Genomic DNA, 22,003 nt, shown 5'->3' with positions numbered 1-22,003 from the left:
ACACTTCCACAAGAACCCTGCTAACCTGTATCCCCTATTATTCTTCTCTTCCACCCATCACCCTTTTTAAATGTTCCCTCTGTAATGCATGGACCGTGTACAATAAACAAGAATCTGTTCATGACCTCTTTCTTTCTAGGTCCTTTGACCTGTTGGCTATCACTGAAACATGGCCAGCAGCAGGACTCTGACTCCCTCGCTGCTTTGTCTTATGGCTGCTCACACTATTCTCACTGATCCAGACCTAGAAATAGGGATAGGGACCAAACACTAGACAGATGCCTCCAGTTTGTACCAATAATTGCACTGGCTGCCCGTCTCCTTCTGAATACAGTTTAACATAATAACCCTCATCCACAAAGCTCTGCATAATGATGCACCTCTCTACCTCTCTTCTCTCATTTCAGTCTATTGCCCAACTTGTGCTCTTCGATCTGCCAGTGATCTTAGATTAATCTCCACCTTAATTCGAATTTCTCATGCACGTCTCCAGGACTTCTCCCGAGTCTCTCCGATTCTTTGGAATGCCCTTCCCCGGACTCTCAGACTAATACCCACCTTCCAAAGATTCAAACATGCTCTTAAAACAAAACTCTTTAGGAAAGCCTATCACACTCGCTAAATGCAAGAAATGCCAACTCTCCCTTTACTAATCTATCCCATGTCCTATCTCCCATCTGTTATCTGGCAAACAGCAGATATATACCAAGCACCAGGCTTCTCTGCAGTCCCACTGACCTTGAACTCGACTTGTAAATAACATGACAGTTGATGGCTGGTTCAAGCAGCATTTTTATTTATTAATTAGATACTGTTCCCTTATAAAGAACGGCTGAACCATACAGGCTCTTTTATATTTCTTGTCTCACCCCCTCATCCTCATAGACTCTTGCGAGCAAGGCCCTCACTCCTATTGTTCCATATGACTTTACTCCGTAATGTAGTATTATAATTGTATATGTCCCCTTATGATTTGTAAAGCAAATACTGAGAATTACACCCAGTATACAGGACAAGAGAAGTGGTACTGTGCAGTGTCCATATATACAGAATAAGAGGAGATACTGAGAATTACATCCAGTATACAGGACAAGAGAAGTGGTACAGTGCAGTGTCCATATATACAGAATAAGAGCAGATACTGAGAATTACACCCAGTATACAGGACAAGAGAAGTGGTACTGTGCAGTGTCCATATATACAGAATAAGAGCAGATACTGAGAATTACATCCAGTATACAGGACAGGAGAAGTGGTACTGTGCAGTGTCCATATATACAGAATAAGAGCAGATACTGAGAATTACACCCAGTATACAGGACAAGAGAAGTGGTACTGTGCAGTGTCCATATATACAGAATAAGAGCAGATACTGAGAATTACACCCAGTATACAGGACAGGAGAAGTGGTACTGTTCAGTGTCCATATATACAGAATAAGAGCAGATACTGAGAATGACAACCAGTATACAGGACAAGAGAAGTGGTACTGTGCAGTGTCCATATATACAGAATAAGAGCAGATACTGAGAATTACACCCAGTATACAGGACAAGAGAAGTGGTACTGTGCAGTGTCCATATATACAGAATAAGAGCAGATACTGAGAATTACACCCAGCATACAGGACAAGAGAAGTGGTACTGTGCAGTGTCCATATATACAGAATAAGAGCAGATACTAAGAATTACACCCAGTATACAGGACAGGAGAAGTGGTACTGTGCAGTGTCCATATATAAAGAATAAGAGCAGATACTGAGAATTACACCCAGTATACAGGACAGGAGAAGTGGTACTGTGTAGTGTCCATATATACAGGATAGTCGCAGATACTGAGAATTACACCCAGTATACAAGACAAGAGAAGTGGTACAGTGCAGTGTCCATATATACAGAATAAGAGCAGATACTGAGAATTACACCCAGTATACAGGACAGGAGAAGTGGTACTGTGCAGTGTCCATATATACAGGATAAGAGCAGATACTAAGAATTACACCCAGTATACAGGACAGGAGAAGTGGTACTGTGCAGTGTCCATACATACAGTTTATGAGCAGATACTGAGAATTACACCCAGTATACAGGACAGGAGAAGCGGAACTGTGCAGTGTCCATATATACAGAAAAGGAGCAGATACTGAGAATTACACCCAGTATAAAGGAGAAGAGAAGTGGTAATGTGTACTGTCCATATATACAGAATAAGAGATACTGAGAATTACACCCAGTATACAGGACAGGAGAAGTGGTACTGTGCAGTGTCCATATATACAGAATAAGAGCAGCTACTGAGAATTACATCCAGTATACAGGACAAGAGAAGTGGTACTGTGCAGTGTCCATACATACAGATTAAGAGCAGATACTGAGAATTACACCCAGTATACAGGACAAGAGAAGTGGTACTGTGCAGTGTCCATATATACAGAAAAGGAGCAGATACTGAGAATTACACCCAGTATACAGGAGAAGAGAAGTTGTAATGTGTACTGTCCATATGTACAGAATAAGAGCAGATACTGAGAATTACACCCAGTATACAGGACAGGAGAAGTGGTACTGTGCAGTGTCCATATATACAGAATAAGAGCAGCTACTGAGAATTACATCCAGTATACAGGACAAGAGAAGTGGTACTGTGCAGTGTCCATATATAGAGAATAAGAGCAGATACTGAGAATTACACCCAGTATACAAGAGAAGTGGTACTGTGCAGTGTCCTTATATACAGAATAAGAGCGTATACTGAGAATTACACCCAGTATACAGGACAAGAGAAGTGGTACTGTGCAGGGTCCATATATACAGAATAATAGCAGATACTGAGAATTACACCCAGTATACAGGACAGGAGAAGTGGTACTGTGCAGTGTCCATATATACAGAATAAGAGCAGATACTGAGAATTACACCCAGTATACAGGTCAGGAGAAGTGGTACCATGCAGTTTCCATATATACAGGATAAGAGCAGAAACTGAGAATTACACCCAGTATACAGGACAGGAGAAGTGGTACTGTGCAGTGTCCATACATACAGAATAAGAGCAGATACTGAGAATTACATCCAGTATACAGGACAAGAGAAGTGGTACTGTGCAGTGTCCATATATACAGGATAAGAGCAGATACTGAGAATTACACCCAGTATACAGGACAAGAGAAGTGGTACTGTGCAGGGTCCATATATACAGAATAATAGCAGATACTGAGAATTACACCCAGTATACAGGACAGGAGAAGTGGTACTGTGCAGTGTCCATATATACAGAATAAGAGCAGATACTGAGAACTACACTCAGTATACAGGACAGGAGAAGTTGTACTGTGCAGTGTCCATATATACAGAATAAGAGCAGATACTGAGAATTACACCCAGTATACAGGACAGGAGAAGTGGTACTGTGTAGTGTCCATATATACAGAATAAGAGCAGATACTGAGAATTACACCCGGTATACAGGACAAGAGAAGTAGTACTGTGCAGTGTCCATATATACAGAATAAGAGCAGATACTGAGAACTACACTCAGTATACAGGACAGGAGAAGTGGTACTGTGTAGTGTCCATATATACAGGATAAGAGCAGATACTGAGAATTACACCCAGTATACAGGACAGGAGAAGTGGTACTGTGCAGTGTCCATATATACAGAATAAGAGCAGATACTGAGAATTACATCCAGTATACAGGACAGGAGAAGTGGTACTGTGCAGTGTCCATATATACAGAATAATAGCAGATACTGAGAATTACACCCAGTATACAGGACAGGAGAAGTGGTACTGTACAGTGTCCATATATACAGAATAAGAGCAGATACTGAGAATTACACTCAGTATACAGGACAAGAGAAGTGGTACTGTGCAGTGTCCATATATACAGAATAAGAGCAGATACTGAGAATTACACCCAGTATACAGGACAAGAGAAGTGGTACTGTGCAGTGTCCATATATACAGAATAAGAGCAGATACTGTGAATTACACCCAGTATACAGGACAGGAGAAGTGGTGCTGTGCAGTGCCCATAGATACAGAATAAGAGCAGATACTGAGAATTACACCCAGTATACAGGACAAGAGAAGTGGTACTGTACAGTGTCCATGTATACAGAATAAGAGCAGACACTGAGAAATACACCCAGTATACAGGACAAGATAAGTGGTATTGTGCAGTGTCCATATATACAGAATAAGAGCAGATACTGAGAATTACACCCAGTTTACAGGACAAGAGAAGTGGTATTGTGCAGTGTCCTTATATACAGGATAAGAGCAGATACTGAGAATTACATCCAGTATACAGGACAGGAGAAGTGGTACTGTGCAGTGTCCATATATACAGGATTAGAGCAGATAGTGAGAATTACACCCAGTATACAGGACAAGAGAAGTGGTACTGTGCAGTGTCCATTTATAAAGAATAAGAGCAGATACTGAGAATTACATCCAGTATACAGGACAAGAGAAGTGGTACTGTGCAGTGTCCATATATACAGAATAAGAGCAGATTCTGAGAATTACACCCAGTATACAGGATAAGAGAAGTGGTACTGTGCAGTGTTCATATACACAGGATAAGATCAGATACTGAGAATTACATCCAGTATACAGGTCAGGAGAAGTGGTACCGTGCAGTTTCCATATATACAGGATAAGAGCAGATACTGAGAATTACACCCAGTATACAGGACAGGAGAAGTGATACTGTGCAGTGTCCATATATACAGGATAAGATCAGATACTGAGAATTACACCCAGTATACAGGACAAGAGAAGTGGTACTGTGCAGTGTCCATATATACAGGATAAGAGCAGATACTGAGAATTACACCCAGTATACAGGACAAGAGAAGTGGTACTGTGCAGTGTTGATATATACAGGATAAGAGCAGATACTGAGAATTACACCCAGTATACAGGACAAGAGAAGTGGTACTGTGCAGTGTCCATATATACAGAATAAAAGCAGATACTGAGAATTACACCCAGTATACAGGACAGGGGAAGTGGTACTGTGCAGGGTCCATATATACAGAATAAGAGATACTGAGAAATACACCCAGTATACAGGACAGGACAAGTGTTGCATTATTATATATATATATATATATATATACACAAAAATTAACAAATGAAAGGCATACATTGCTTATCAGCCATGCTTCAATACGGTAATAATGAAACAGTCTGGACAGAAATGATGGTTGCCATAATGTAACATTTTGTTGCACAACTCTTGAGGAAATCACTGCAATCAAACGATGTCTATAACTTTCAATGAGACTTCTGCAGGTATTTTGGGCCATTTCTCATGAAACTGCTCTAGTTGTCTGGGTTTGAAGGGGGGCTTTTCCAGATGGCATGTTTCAGCTCTTTCCATAGATGCTAAATAGGATTTAGTTCAGGGCTCATAGAAGGCCACTTCAGAGTAGTCCAATGTTTTCCTCTTAGCCATTTTAGCCTCTTAGCCATCTCTCTCCAATCTCTTGATAGTCTTGAGATTTCATTGTACCCTGCATAGATTCAAGGCACCTTGTGCCAGATGCAACAAAGAACATAACAAAGCATTTTCCATGTTTAACAGTAGGGACTGTGTTCTTTCCAAGACATGCTTAATTTCCATCTGAGATCATGACCTGCCTTGCCAAAAAGTTAGATTTTAGTCTCATCTGTAGGACATCCTTCAAGAAGCTTTGTGGCTTGTCAACATGGTGCCCTCCTTGGTCGTGTCCAATAAAGCCAACTTTGTCTCAAACAACGACGGATGGTACGATCCTTGAGAAGTATCCCTTTAGAAGTTTTTCTGGGTTCATTTGTTACCATTTGTATTTTCATCTTTTTGATTTGTCATCAATTTTCCTCCTGCAGCCATGTCTAGGGAGGTTGTCTACAGTCCCATCTTTAGCTTCTGAATAATATGCGCAAATGTAGTCAGAGGAACATGAAGCTTCCTGCAGATGGTCTTATAACCTTGACCTATGACAATCTTGTCCATAATTATTTTTTCTAAGGTCCTGAGACAACTCTTTCCTTCGCTTCTTCTGGTCCATGTTGAGTGTGGTACACACCATGTCACCAAACAGCACAGTAAGTAGCTGTAGCTATACACAGTAAACAGGCCCACTGACTGACTACAAAATTGTGGATACACCCCTTGGCTCACACTTTTTTCAGTAGTACCATCATTTCTGTAAGGGACTGTTTCGTGAGTTTGATTCTTATTGGGTGCAGTCACATGTACCGTACGCAGCGCTAACACTAGGGGGTGGGCCAAAGGCCCGTTCACATATGCGGTTGTATGAAAACACATGTGAACAGTAACTAGAACCAGGTGCCTTGCATTAAAACTGATTTCTGACTACAGATTGCTTGCGTTTCCTAAGAAATGTATTTGCGATCGGGCCAAGGCCTGCCCCCGTACATACACTGCGCTAGTGATACGTGTGACCGAAGCCTTAAAAATCCTGTTGGAGCATGGTTGAAAAGCAATGTCTGCCTTTCATTTGTTCATTTTCATAGAAACATAATTTATTCATTCATTAAACAAGTGGTACTAACAATTTTTTCCACGTATGTATATAAGTAGGTACTTTTAAGGTGCATGTTCCAAAATGGCTTTAGTTGACATCCTGATGCTTTTTTAGAGCTGGTTCACACATAAAACTGACCATCCGGAACCGACTTCTACCTTCCTGCTTTGCTTTAGCCTAAACTACCTCCAACCTAAGGGTGCAGTCACCTGATGCATTTTTGATGAGTGCAAGAAGCTGTATTAAAATTGTCAAAGCTACTTACACTTCCAGAATTGAAGAGAAATATTTTCAAAGCAGTCAAATGCACGGCAACATGCAAAAACACACCAAGAGTGGTTGAAGAACTGACCAAGGAAGCACCCTGAGGGCTCTTTCACAAGATGCGTTGCATCTCGTTTTTTGATGAGTTTGCAACGCATTCCAACGGCTTTAGCCTTGACAACATGCTGAGGTTACATTGTGTTTTAGCAGATGCAGTGGAAACGCAATGTAACCTTAGCATGTCATCAGGGCTGAAGCCTTTGGAATGCATCAAAAACGCATCAAAAAATGTGACACAACACATCATGTGAAAGCATTGAGAAGAGATATTGGAGACTCCCGATCTAACCTCATACGTGGGAGAAACCTTCTGTCACTACAAACATACCTTGTAGTACTACAAAACCCAGCAGACATTTTCACTCCTAAGACACATGCGCAGAAGTATCACCTCATCAGCTGCAGCCAGAAAGAGATAGATCCACCAGAGAGAGTGTGTGACCATACAGCGTGCGCTAAGTATAAAATAAATAGTGTGTGGTATTTTGCAGGGATACCAGACATTTAGGAACTTTATCAGACTCGGATACTAAAGGTTTGTTTACATCACCATTGTACCACTGTGTTACAAAGCTCCACACATGTGAATTGAGACCAAGAAGATCACTGCAAGGCCCCTGCATTGTGGAACTATATCTGTGACCAGGACTGTTCTCATCAATAACATAGGACTTTTTATATTATTAGTTTTTTTTATATTTTGCTATTATTTATTGGTGTTTCTTTTATAAGCCTATGTGTCAATAAATGTTGTTGCCATTTGAAAACATAATTTCCATCTGTGTCCTGAAAAATGGTGCAGCAGGTCTACACTCACATAGTCTCCCTCTCTCTATACAAGCAGGCACTGAGAATTATACTAGACATACAGGAGAGTAGAATGTATTCACCGTTGTGTATAATGCAGGTAATGCATCTGATGACTAAACAATCCCCCCATCCCCCATCAGCTATGGAGGAATGATCAAACCAAGGGTCTCTCATCCTCAACTATGTGCACAGGATAAATCCCCCAGTATAACCAGTCCTAATCCTTTTTAATGGTGACAAAACAATGAACAGCTGGCAATGTATTTAGAGGGAAGATTTTCAGTATCTCAGAAGCACAGTTATAATACCTGAAGTCAGGAGTGTAGTTTATCAATCTGTAGATGAGGCTCTGACACTGGACTCTCCATATGTTTTCTGCTTCAGAATCTAAAAACAGGTCTGCATCTACTTTCCAATATAGCGGGTATGTAAGAGGGCAAAGGAAAAAGGGCCAAGGAGCCCATGAATAAATCTATGACCCCACTTCATCAGTTTATTTTAGTTAGAGCTGTTACTGAAGTGCTGCCAACTGTGATGCTCATTCCAAATGCTTGGCCAGGTCCTCTTTTTCTTGGAATATTACCGATCATGGTTCTTCTCTCCAAAAACATTACTATGACTTGGGGTTCTTTATTCTTTGCATCAGACATTACTCAAAACCCTGCACCTTATCTCTTTGGGCATTACAATAATTCATGCTTCATCTCCACCCAGGATATGCAGGACATTACTCTAGCCCGTGCCCCATCCCCATGCAGGACATTACTCCAAACTGTGCCCCATCCCCATGCAGGATATTACTCTAACCTGTGCCCCATCCCCATGCAGGACATTACTATAACCTGTGCCCCATCCCCATGCAGGACATTACTATAACCTGTGCTCCATCACCATGCAATACTGTAACCCATGCCCCATCCCCAAGCAGGACATTACTCTAACCCGTGCCCGACCCACATGGAGGACATTACTGTAACTCGTGCTCCATCCCCATGCAGGACATTACTTTAACCCGTGCCCCATGCAGGACAATACTCTAACCCGTGCCCTATCCCCATGCAGGACATTACTCTATCCCGTGCCCCATACCCATGCAGGACATTCCTCTAACCCGTGCCCCATCCCCACGCAGGACATTACGCTATCCTATGCCCCATTCTCCACCCAGGACATTAATCTAACCCGTGCCCCATCACTATGCAGGACATTACTCTAACCCGTGCCCCATCCCCAAGCAGGACATTACTCTAACCCGTGCCCTATCCCAATGCAGGACATTACTCTATCCCGTGCCCCATTCTTTCCAGAAAAGCAGTGTAACCAGTTCCTTTTTTTTTCACTCTGACCTGCGGCCCTATCAGTTTTCACCCTTTCCTTTTTCTTCACTTTTAGCCGCATCTCTCCCAAGGCATCACTGGACATCATTTTGACCTCTGGCCCCTTCTCTCCTGGGATTCCTTATTTAGCAGGATGGACTCTTTTTTCCCACAATATGACTCTAATTTCTAGACCCCTTTTCTCCATAATGTCGCCCCTCGTCCTTAACTCCAGGGAATAATTATAATTCCCAACCCTTTTTGATCTAGGACTTTTCTGTTCTCAACAATGATTTCTCGTACAGGACATCAATTTAACCACTTTTTCCTGGGACATCACGCTGACCTCTTCATTCCTGGGACATCACTCTGACCTCTTCATTCCTGGGACATCACTCTGACCTCTTCATTCCTGGGACATCACTCTGACCTCTTCATTCCTGGGACATCACTCTGACCTCTTCATTCCTGGGACATCACTCTGATGCCCAGACCCCTCTTCCCTGCAACATCACTCCCCCAGCACGTTCTCTGACCTTTGCCTACTATCTCCTGGGATATCTGACCTCCAGTCTGGTGACTCTTTGGACATCAATGACCCATAGCCCCTTCCTTTTATATCTCCAATCCCTGCCCCTTCTATTACAGACCACCACCGATCCAATCCCTTTTTCGCCATTATGCTGACCTTCAATGACAGGTATTTTGCAGGGGTGTATGAGGGCTATGATATTTCCCATGCCAGTGACATATAATCACCAGCATTCAGCACTCCTCGGCGGACACCTTCCCCATCAGATTGCATGAAGATGAGCGGAGACGAGTGCCGCATGATGCCCGCCAGATGTAGGGGCAGCGGGTGACATCCCTGGTAACACCCTGGTAATGCAGAAGTGAAATACTCTGCAGCAGCCCAGCCTCCTGCAACTTACACAAAGATGCCAGCCCTGCCCCTCCCCCACTGCCAGGAGATGACAGAGCCCCGGGTGCTAGAAGCGGCCCCGCTCCCCTGCTCCCCCCTTACCTTCATATCATTGATGATGGCCTGGAACAGCCCCCCCAGTGCCCCGCACTCCTTGTCCACCGCCTCCATGCTGCGCCGATGTTGGGGTGCAGGTGTCCTGAGATTTTGAGTGCAGTACCGGCAGAAAATCAGACGCCCCCTCCCCGCTATTGCCCCCGATCAGTCAGTCTCCGCAGTCAGATGCCCCATCTCCAGGGAGAGCAGCAGGCGCCCAGCATCTTCATCCTCCGGCACAGGGGAGGGCAGCGGGCTCCGGGGAAAGGCATCGGCCACTGCCGGGCGGCGGGGATCTGCAACAGCGATGATCGGGAAGGAGCAGCGGCTCTGCAGCGATCTGCCTGCCTGCCTGCTGCCTGCACTGCAGACTGGGGAGAGGAGAGGGGAGGGAGGAGAGGAGGAGGGACGGAGCTGTCACAGCCGGTAGGGGAGGGGGCGCTGTCTGTGGAACACGGGGGGATCAGAGCACGGAGCATCCGCGGACATATACCTGCCCCAGTGACCCAATATATGCATGAGGGGACATTACACATACCTCACACTGTCACCAGTGATGTCACAGCTCGGACACCAGCGCTAGCCACCTCATATTCACTCACATGGACCTGATCCTTTGTACCATGCCAGTCTGATCGGAAAAAATATAACTACTAGTCCAATCAGAGAAAATTGAGATAGCCCAACTAAGAAAAATCTGACTAGTCTGACCCAAAGAAACCTAACCAGTCAGATAAGAAGAAACCTAACTGGTCAAATAAAAAGAAACATAACTAGAAAAAACATAAGTCTAACTGGTCCAGTCAGAAGAAATCTTGTCACATCAAAAGAAATCCAAGCAATTCATTCAGAACAAAATCTAAACTAGTCAGATCATAAAAATGATCTGTAGCAACCTCGACAGTCGGCATCTGAGATCCGACCACGGTACATCATAGCCTGATGTATTAAAGTGGCGCACGGCTGTAAGTAATTAATGCGCAGATGGAACTAATCAGTCCGGCATCATAAAAATGCCGACACAAATGAGATGTGCGTCAAAATCTTACATGGGTTGCGCCTCTTTTTCTTTTGATTTCAGACCATTTTTTCCTGGTCTGTTCCGCGCCAGAAATTGCACCTAAAAAAGGCGACAAACTCAACATAAATGTGGCGGATGATGTGGAAAATATAGGCCACGCCGACGTGCGCCAAAAAAAGACGGACGGGTTGGGATAGTCGAAAACATCCGTTCTTTCTGATCCGTAACACTTTTGCGCCTAAAAAAAGTGATTTTCCGACACTTTTTTACCGCATAAGCGATAATACATCTGCCCCATTGAATGTGAACACTTACCTACATAAGGCTAAGTTCACACCTCTGTTCCTTATATATATTAAAAAAAAGTAAAGAATAGGGTTTAACGTATCAATTAAAAATTCCATTGACATCAATGTAAATTTTATGTCATCAATTATGGTCAGTTTGGCATGGATCCATTCATGATTAAAGGATATCTGGCAAAACGGAACGTAACAGAATACATAAAATTTACAATGAGAAGATTGTCAACAGAGATTTCAAGGAGATCTGTCACCACCACCAATATAATATCCTTCTATTTTCTATGAGAACAGCTGTTACTGTATGTGCTACACTCATGAGCTGCGCCTTCTCTTCTGCTGGCCTCATCACATACCTATAAAGATTAGGCAGGGTGGACAGCGGGTGTCCTAGGGGATACAGTCTGAGGTATATACAGTATATACTACTAGCTCCTACTCTGTGCAGGCCTGTCAGGTTAAAAGGGCTAAGCTCCATACCCTAAACAGGTGTGTTGTTCTGCTCAAAAGACAAAAGATACATTTTATAGTATAGGTCAACTTAAAGGGATATTTTCATGAAAACAATTTCTTAAATATACTCAGGATAACAAAATAACACATTCTCTAATTCAATGTTATTAACAAAAATGCAGCATTTCACAAATATCATTCCAACCTGTCTCTATCAGACCTGGTGTACACAATTTCAGTTGTCCCTGGTTTCAGACCCTGTATCTTCTGAGTTTAGGGTCTTAACGCTGTGGAGCTGAGCTCTTCTCTGCTCTCTGCGACCCCCACCTTTGAATTCCAGAAGGAGCACACATAGATACACACTGACACATCACATCCTGAGGAAAGCTACAAGCTACAGGCAGATAAGTTCTTTATCCCAGGGAAGGGGGAGGAAGGCACATCAGATCTGATAGAGTGATAGAGCAGAGATGTAGCAGTGTTGACAGCGTCATTGTGTGTAATATCATGGATCTCATCATATCTGATCTGTTCCATCTCTCTTTCTCTATGTCATTTGAGAAATTTCTTTCTTGGGCAAACTCTTTTAAAGGACATCTACCACCAGGTTGTAAGAATGTAAACCAAGCACACTTAATCTTTGATCCAGACACTGGCACTTATCCACGACCTCCATGACCGTTCATGCTGTTTCTTTACAGGCTGTTACATTGTCTCAAACTCCCCCTTAATCTCTCAGCAAGTGCTGAGAGAGTAACAGCCTGTGAAACTCCAGCATGGAGGGGCTCTGGTAATGCCCCCCAGAACCTTTAGGGCTCATTAGCATAATTTAGAAATTGGATTTGAGAATAAAGGAGGCCATGGATAACAAATTTAGAACATTACCACAGTCACAGTACCTGAATCTATGAGTAAGTGTCCCTGGCTTATCATGCTTGATTTTGATGGTAGATTACATTCCTTTAAGATAAGTGTGGTGGGAGACGTTTTGTGCAATGCATACAGTAACTCAAGATAAATTGATAACTTTTGTAAGGTTAGCACAGTAAATTCACCAGCAGAATAATAAGTATAACTCTTAAAGGGAACCTGTCATCAGCAATTAATCTAATAAGCCACTACTAGTATATTATCAGGCAGTGTAACACCTTCTGGTTTTTGTTTCTTTCATGGACCAGTGTGGTAACATCATCCAGAAAATAAACTTTGAAGTGAGATGTATACTGGTTGTATAAAGTCAAGGAGGCGGAGAGTTTAACACTGAAGTCAAGATGGGGAGCTCTGAATACCTCCTCCTCTGTGATTGACATTGTGCATAGGACCTCAGGAGATCTGGTTAGTGATGTCTCTGGATGTAGGACCATCAATTACAATGAAGGGGCTTTCTGAGGAAGAGAGAGTTTTACTTTATGCAACCAATTTACATCTCACTTCAAAGTAGATTTAATGGTCATGAAAGAAACATCAAATAAACATGATCTGGAAGGTGTTCAGCTGCTTGGAAACATTCTGGTAGTGATTTATTAGGTTGCTCAGTCTCTCATTGCAGAGTGGGACAGCGAGAACCTCTGCATATTAATTCTGCTTAGAAGTCAGGTACCACAAATGGAGTGCATGGTGCTTGGCATCAACATAGCCGATTCTTACCAGTAGATGAGGTTGGTAGGAGCATTCACAGTGACCTGGCGAGTGCGTTATCTGGATGTTAGGCACCAGGAGGGTCTCTCTTCTTTGACCTACATAGAAATGTAGATCTCACAGGTGTTGAACCTGTCCCAGTAAAATGGGAAAGGGATCTGGGTAGTAATTTTAGTTTAAGAGAATGGGAAGGGTCTTGAAAATCAATTGTAGGATACTCCATCTGTATAATTTATTTAGAACTAGAAAAGAAAATTCAGTATAGATGGCATTACTGTCCAGAATTGGTAAATAAATTCAACGACGGTGGTAAGGAAAGCAATCAGTGTTGGAAGGGTTGCGGTTTAGTGGGACATTTTCTACTCTCTTGGTGGGGATGTGCACTGGTTCAGGAATTCTGGAGGGCTATATTTATAATAATAAATAATGCTTTTTCCCTCTATTTTCTTTTTACCTTTTTTTCTCTTCTTTTTCTTTTTACCTATCCCTTTAAGGGAATATTCTCTTTTGGTTTATAGAGGTAGACATTGATAATGAAATGCCATCATGGATACTTTATTATTGTTAACGTACATATATGTTAAGAAATAGGATATGGAAACGGTTTAAAATTTATATATGTTGTGTTGACATGGTGCTTTTCTATATGCCATGTGCTTTGTGTTTTTTTATGTTTACATTTATTTGATTAATCCAGTTTTGATTTGCTTGTTTTTATGTTGTGTGTTTTTGTGGTATAGGAGTTAGGTTTGTAGGGGAAAGTGGTCTGCACTGCTAACGCAGAATTTGGATGTTAGAACCATTTCTGGGGGGTTAGGGTTTAGTTCATCTTTAGTGTCTATTTGTATTTATTTCTTGTAAAATATATTTTAGTCTTTATGCAACATTAGTGTGATGGAATTATATATATAATGTTGTTATGATTATTGTAGTTTATTTGTGGACACTACAAGTTATGTATTGTGATCTACACAGTAACACCACCAGCAGAATAGTGAGTGTTGGTCTTGAGTTCAATACAGTATGTGATTCAGGATCAGTACTGGCTAAGTAACGTATGTACAGGGAGATGAAATCAGCAGAATAGTGACTGCAGCTCAGGAGTTCAATGCAAGATGTAACTCACGATCTACAAGTTAAGTAATGCTATATATGTACATTATGACTGTCACTGATGTTTGGTGAATGGGGTAAAGACAAGCCTTAAAGGGGTTTTCCCATGAAAGAAAATTTTCAAATTTCAATCCCCTAGTGATGTTCACACAATAAAGATCATTTTTAATCCTGTTTTAGCTCCTATCACTCAGTGATGGTCAGTGAAAAATCCCAGGGTGTGGGCGGGGACTCTCTTAACAGTCAGATTATTATCCATCTAGTTCTGTGGGGTGAAAATGTGGTGTACATTGTCTCAAACTGATGTAGATTATCAGGGTACAGGTTTATTTACACTTTCATTTAGCTCCTGAACATTGTACTAACACACTGACACATAGAAAGAGATATAAGACAGATCAAAGATGATGAGATGAGGTCCAATAGATGCCTATTGCACACAATAACACAGTTAGCTCTCTTACATCTCTGCTATTCCACAACACACTAGATCTAAACTTATCTGTCTGTACTTTTACATTCCTCATGCTGCCGACAGGAACTCAGTGGAGCATATTTACTAAGAATGTAGGAAACTGTGTATAATGCTGGGTGTGCCAGTAATCATGAATCTGGCGCTGCCCTGTACTGGCTCGACAGCGTTCACCAACTTTTTTGTGGTGCACCTTTAACATAGGGAGTGCAACAGACTTTGCATGTTAAATCTGGCACACAGTCCAACTGAGCACCAGAACGCCCCCTAATTTGTGTTGCATGGTGCCTAGTGCAGCTGCGCCACAAAACGGTCACGTGCGACACATTTGCGGTGCAGACACTTCTTAAATACCTGTGCAAGGAGTTTACACTAGAAAGAACGTTCAAAGTCCAACAGAAAACTGGCGCATAGCCCCTAGTAAATGTGCCCCCGTGTCCGTGTATCGGTGTGTGAGCTCCGTCCTGGAATGCAGGGGGAGGGCTTAGAGGCAGAGAAAAATCTCAGTTCCACGGACTTCCATGTCTTCCAATGATTGTCCTATGTCATCAGGTAGATGTCAGTCTATGTACTCATGGTATGGTAATTTACCAAATGTAAAGCAAGTGTACAGTGTTCATGGTAGCACATACAAAGAGATATAGCACCCTATATATTGTTAGTAATCACACTGACAAATCCAGTAAAGGATAATGTTCCCAGATATTGTAAGAGACCGCCTATTCATATAGTGCTTGTGAGATCCCCTCATTCTCATCCATAATACATTATTGTCACATTAAGGGGAGTCCCATATCCCTCACTTCTATTCCTTTACAATAGGTACGATACTAGTATCAGATTTCAGGATGGACCAGTTTCTACAATGATGTTTGCAGCTTGGAAATCTTCTCCAGATTGGATTTCACTTTGTAGAAAGATAACCTCAGCTGTTAAAGAGAATCTGCCATTTAAATTAATCCACCCCAAATAAATACTTAATTAAAAACTATGATTAAAAAGCATTGGCTGTATCCCTAAATGGTTCATTTCCATGGCTGCAATGTTATAAAATAATTTTGTAAATTTATATGCAACTCACCTGATGTGAGTCCATCCTACTAAGTGAGTCATGCATTGTCAATTTTACTTGCACTGCCCTGCTTCTTTTTTCCCCGATTGACAGGTCTGACTGCTAGAACATGCTGCTGTGTGGAACATTGAGAGAGAGCCATGTTACATCGTTGGCCATGTGACCAAGGACTTCTACTACTCCCCATATTCCATTGAGGCATGCTTTGATTTCATGTGATACATACATGGGGTAGATATAGCAAACTTAACGAACTCACATGATGTTGAATGCTGAAAATAGGCATGATACATGGGGAGGAGTACATGGGATATGCCACCTCTGAGAAGGGGGTCACATAGTTAATAGGGCTCCATGGGAAACAGTATTTTCTATATACACTCACCGGCCACTTTATTAGGTACACCATGCTAGTAACGGGTTGGACCCCCTTTTGCCTTCAGAACTGCCTCAATTCTTCGTGGCATAGATTCAACAAGGTGCTGGAAGCATTCCTCAGAGATTTTGGTCCATATTGACATGATGGCATCACACAGTTGCCGCAGATTTGTCGGCTGCACATCCATGATGCGAATCACCCGTTCCACCACATCCCAAAGATGCTCTATTGGATTGAGATCTGGTGACTGTGGAGGCCATTTGAGTACAGTGAACTCATTGTCATGTTCAAGAAACCAGTCTGAGATGATTCCAGCTTTATGACATGGCGCATTATCCTGCTGAAAGTAGCCATCAGATGTTGGGTACATTGTGGTCATAAAGGGATGGACATGGTCAGCAAAATACTCAGGTAGGCTGTGGCGTTGCAACGATGCTCAATTGGTACCAAGGGGCCCAAAGAGTGCCAAGAAAATATTCCCCACACCATGACACCACCAGCCTGAACCGTTGATACAAGGCAGGATGGATCCATGCTTTCATGTTGTTGACGCCAAATTCTGACCCTACCATCCGAATGTCACAGCAGAAATCGAGACTCATCAGACCAGACAACGTTTTTCCAACCTTCTACTGTCCAATTTCGATGAGCTTGTGCAAATTGTAGCCTCAGTTTCCTGTTCTTAGCTGAAAGGAGTGGCACCCGGTGTGGTCTTCTGCTGCTGTACCCAATCTGCCTCAAAGTTCGACGTACTGTGCGTTCAGAGATGCTCTTCTGCCTACCTTGGTTGTAACGGGAGGCGATTTGAGTCACTGTTGCCTTTCTATCAGCTCGATCCAGTCTGCCCATTCTCCTCTGACCTCTGGCATCAACAAGGCATTTCCGCCCACAGAACTGCCGCTCACTGGATGTTTTTTCTTTTTCGGACCATTCTCTGTAAACCCTAGAGATGGTTGTGTGTGAAAATCCCAGTAGATCAGCAGTTTCTGAAATACTCAGACCAGCTCTTCTGGCACCAACAACCATGCCACGCTCAAAGGCACTCAAATCACCTTTCTTCCCCATACTGATGCTCGGTTTGAACTGCAGGAGATTGTCTTGACGATGTCTACATGCCTAAATGCACTGAGTTGCCTCCATGTGATTGCCTCCAAGCAGTTGGACAGGTGTACCTAATAAAGTGGCCGGTGAGTGTATAACAAAGGTTTTCATTTACCCCCGATTGCCAGACTGAAGTGATGTGTTTTGAGTCTTGTCAGGGAGGATATCTCTCCTATAGGTGTGGGTAATGAGTTCCAAAGAGTGACATTTGTATAGAAAAAGTGCAAGTAAACTTGCGTCCTGGGAATGGACAATTTCTTTGTGCCTGCTGATGTGAGGGGACAACACAGATATGGAGCTTCCATGGTCCTTTTAGGTAGATGGGGTCTAATTTGTTTATTTATAAAGGTGAACGACAATATTTCAATAGTATACTCCATTTAACAAGCAGCAAATGCAGAGAGCGGATGAGCACCCTCATCTATCTTCCCCTTGTACAGTGCAGAGTAGACAGGAGATAAGTTGTGCTGCTCAGTGGACTTCCCAAAATTACTCTTTTGCATCATCTCTAGCAGATACAGGTTAATTAGCTTGAGATAAGCAGTGCAGTGGCAAGCAAGGGGTTAAAAGCAGCTGTGCGGTTACATAAATACAGGCGCACAATGACCGTGTCCCAGCACAAAGCCCAAGCCGTGAGAACAGTTTTAGAGCCGTGGGAACTAACTTCGCCCTCCCCCTGCCTGACCCCACTATCCTCCCAGGCCATCCCTGCTAACAGGCCGCCTAAAACTGCAAAAATGAACCCCAGAAAGAACACTGTGTTTTAAGTCAGGGATATTTACCGGTCTTACTACATAGTCTAACTAGATCACTTGATATTGCGGTCCAGTGGATGGAGGAAGGTGCACACTCCAAAATTAGACCAAAAAATCTTTTTATAGTCATAGATTACAGTACTGTGTTGGATTATCAGATGATGGAATAAGCAAATTTAGGTTCTAATGTTAATTTGTAAGCGCTGTTACTAGAAGAAATCCCTAGACTTGTGAGTTGTCTCCTTCACCTGGTGCTGCTTATCTTGTCGTGTAACTAGTGGCCTGTCGTTATGGTGCCCCCCACAGCGAGTGCCCTGCTACTTGAGTTGTAGATTTGTAGAAATAAAGACAAACATAAGAAATGTCTCACAATTTAATGAGATCATAGAAAACAGAAAGAAGATGAGTGACCAGAAGACGCCAATCACACAGAAGACATCATTGTTCAGTCCTTGCTTCAGATTTTCATTGGTGCCGTCACCTGATGATCTACAAATCCAGTGTATTACGGTGGAGGACCAGTGTTGTGTGCTGTCCTATATGTATAAGGACAGCCATATGAATACTGGTCTTGTGCAGTCCCTGTGCACAGCTAAGGTCACAGCTGTCCCAGGTCACTTGTGGCTGCAAGTGTCTGAAGATCAGCCCAAGAGAGAGCAGGTATGACCCACATATACCCAAAGGCATGAAGTAGACATCATCACACTATGGAAGGGAGTCACTGCCCCAGGCATTGATCCATTATGTCCCCGCCCGTTGGTGTCTTACTTCAAGGTGCTTGTTCTGAACCTTTTCAAAGTGCTGCAGCAGTTCTTCATAGTCTATTATCTCAGATTCTGATTTTGGGGAACTTGGGGGTGGGGGCTCATCATGCCTGGAGAGAAAAGTTGGTGAGTCTTGTGTATACACACTGCTTCATCATTGTACTGCTCACAAATGTGCAAAGCTTGTAACAGTCCTTTCTACAGCACTTACCCAGATCTCATTAGTTGAGGGTTGGGGACGCACTGCAGTCGGTGGGACAACAGCTGGAAGGCACTGCTTTGGGGCAACAGCATAAGGAGGCCATACAGCGCTCTGATTAGATATGGGTGATTCTCCACATCCAGGAGCTGCAGCCGCAGGTCTGCAGGAAATGGATAGGTCAGAGGTCAACATCATAAAATGCAGCTGCATTGCCGATTACAACCCAGCCCGAGAGAGGGGAACTTCCCAGTGAAAAACGCTCCCCCCAACCTACAAAGGCACCTCTACTTGCTAATTCCCTTAAAACTCTACATGTCTCATCCACTATTATGTTGCTCTATCCTGATCCATTTTTGCTATCCATGTAATTGTGCTCCTAAACAAGTCTCTAGAAAAGTTTTCTATAAGCCACAAACACCATATATATCCAAACCGATATAGTTATAGCCGATACAATGTTTATACCATTTGCTATATAAATTCTAGGTAAACCATCTCAACTACTATAGTGCGGTTTCCTTTTTTTCCCTTTGAGTTGCTCTGTCCTGACCTGACTTGTTCTGCTTAGTATCCTCCTGTGCAGCATTTCATCACTTCTGCTCTATTTACCACCAAGTGCTGGGGGTGCTGTATATGCAGCGGCCGCTGGGTGCACTCACATGTGAAGATCGGACATTCTATCAGCTGCACTAACTTGTCCACTTCAGTCAGGAAATCCACAGTGACCTCCAGGTCCCCACTGCAGGCTGGACATCAAGGAACAAGAACAGAATCTGAAAGCAGTGGCCACCCTCTGAGTACAAAATATTACTGAGCAGAATAACAAAGGATACAACTTCTGGATGAGGTGATAAGCATGCCGGTAGTTTTGAGTAAGGAAGCACAGAGACACAGTAGCCACAGGACTGTGACACCAGGAACGGTACAGGCAGCAAAACAGGTTACAGCTTTCCTGGAAGAAACAAGCCTCAATATTTTGGAAAAAGACCCTTCACGCCCTCCTCTGCACTAAGGGATGGGATTCTCATGCTCTCCTATACACAAAATGATTCCTTCCCCTACACCATGGGACAAGATGTCATCCCCCATACTATGGGTCGAGACCACCTACTAAAATCTCTGGAACAAGATCCACCCAACATGTTCCTCAGCATACGTGGAGCTGTGCATTACATTTTTTGGCCCCTATAATGCTTTTTATAGAACAGTGCAAGTCTTTCACAGTGACAGAGGAAATACATACTGGAGTTTGCAGATCTTTGAGCTGACTTCGCAATTGGAATAGTTCAGATGAAGTAAGTAATATGCTGTTTAGGTTCTGGACCATTGTAGATGCAAATTTTAGATCCTCTTCCCGCAGCAAGATGTCTGCCATGGAGTGGAAGATGTTTTCAGCGTTTAAGAGAAGACATAGCTGCCTAAATGTAAGAACCAGCTGTTATAGGACGCAGCAGGAAAGACAGGGAGATCATGAACATCACTGAACCAGCATCACAGACCTAACTACCAGCGCTTTCAGGACCATTTAATATGGTGCATGAAAAAAACCCAGATCTTGGGCCTACAGGTTATCAGCCTCTAGCGCCACAGCTTTCTCCTTATGGACGCACATGCCTGCTTCTTAATTCTGGAATAATTCTATTTTCATACTACTATAGATGTCAATTGGAGAGCAAAGCGAAATCTACACTTTTGGATACAAATACTCTATCAAATGGAAACATCAAAAGAAGATCCACCTCCATCTTTTCTTGGAAATTGTCCCTTCCCCTGCATTGTTACCTGATGATAAATGCTCCCCTTATCTCCAGGAGTTTTCTCTCACTGCTGAACCTCTTAAGCAGATTTACCATAAAGCGGTGGAAATAGGAATTCATGGTAGGTGTTGAGGGCGAGCTCTCCAGGCCACGAGCCCCTGAAGGGATAATTAACAGGCATGAAATAATGAAGTCAAATGTTATGCCAACCCCAACACAAGGATGGCGCCGCTCACCAATATCACAGATGCCAGCCTCCCTGGGCTACATGCAAGCGAACGTGGAGCAGACACTCCCAGATAGGACTTGAGGCCAATTTTCTAAAACTTAAAAACACCAACTTTTTACTCTGTTGCATACAAAGTTGGTTACACTTGGGGTGGACTCCCTCACTGAAAATCTGCCCCTTCACTAAACAGTAAGAACAGTAGTTTGTGAGATTTTACCTGAAGAATAAAAGTTGGAGCTACTTCACTGCTTTAACTTCTTCAGGCCCAAACAGTGTTTTCATGTGATTACTTTACTATGAATTTGTTGTGTGTAGGCCTAGCAATGTGAATTTTGCATCTTTTCTTTTTTTAGAATTTTAAGGTTTAGAATTATAAAAAAAATACTTTAAAAAAACTATAAATTTTAGGGCAAGAATATAATGTTAAAAGATGGTCTTGGTGCAATTGAACATTCCCAGCAGCAGCCCCCCTAGCACCAGCTCCATCACAGACCACATGATTAATCACATGGCCACCAGGACTAATAGTGGTGCTTCTCACAGAAGGATACTTGACATTTGCCTGCCCAGCAACTCATCATATGTACACACACATATATTTGGCAGGCTGTTCCAGTTGAAGATCTTCCCTTGCTGCCAGTAAATGATAATTTTGTTTTAGAGTGAGAGTCTAAATACATGTTATGATCACACAGCTAAATTGTATCGCTGTACAGCTACACAGATCTCTCTTCTG

The 22,003-nt window shown here is 42.7% G+C and overlaps 2 protein-coding genes across 4 annotated transcripts in view; both read right to left on the bottom strand.

Moving 5' to 3' along the window:
• Positions 1-10,400, bottom strand: part of MTSS2 (MTSS I-BAR domain containing 2) — a 42,730-nt gene extending 32,330 nt beyond the window's left edge. For 2 of the 3 annotated variants that reach the window (XM_072116980.1, XM_072116981.1), the window contains exon 1: positions 10,016-10,400. In XM_072116980.1, coding sequence (XP_071973081.1) covers positions 10,016-10,084 — 69 coding nt within the window. In that variant the 5' untranslated portion in view covers positions 10,085-10,400. Of the gene's footprint in view, positions 1-9,679; positions 9,845-10,015 lie in introns of those variants that run through there. The other variant, XM_072116982.1, reaches the window with a different exon arrangement.
• Positions 10,401-18,674: 8,274 nt separating this feature from the next.
• The window catches only part of VAC14 (VAC14 component of PIKFYVE complex), a 28,307-nt gene continuing 24,978 nt past the window's right edge, over positions 18,675-22,003 (bottom strand). Inside the window, exons 14-19 of the mRNA XM_072116979.1 lie at positions 21,064-21,196; positions 20,525-20,699; positions 20,115-20,233; positions 19,941-20,020; positions 19,291-19,441; positions 18,675-19,189 (exon numbers count right to left, since the gene is read on the bottom strand). Of these exons, the coding sequence (XP_071973080.1) occupies positions 19,057-19,189; positions 19,291-19,441; positions 19,941-20,020; positions 20,115-20,233; positions 20,525-20,699; positions 21,064-21,196 (791 nt within the window). The 3' untranslated portion in view covers positions 18,675-19,056. The remainder of the gene's footprint in view (positions 19,190-19,290; positions 19,442-19,940; positions 20,021-20,114; positions 20,234-20,524; positions 20,700-21,063; positions 21,197-22,003) is intronic.

This window comes from Engystomops pustulosus, chromosome 7, assembly GCF_040894005.1.
Source record: "Engystomops pustulosus chromosome 7, aEngPut4.maternal, whole genome shotgun sequence".
NCBI classification, from domain to species: Eukaryota; Metazoa; Chordata; class Amphibia; order Anura; family Leptodactylidae; genus Engystomops; species Engystomops pustulosus.
This window is presented reverse-complemented; position numbering and strand designations above follow the sequence as displayed.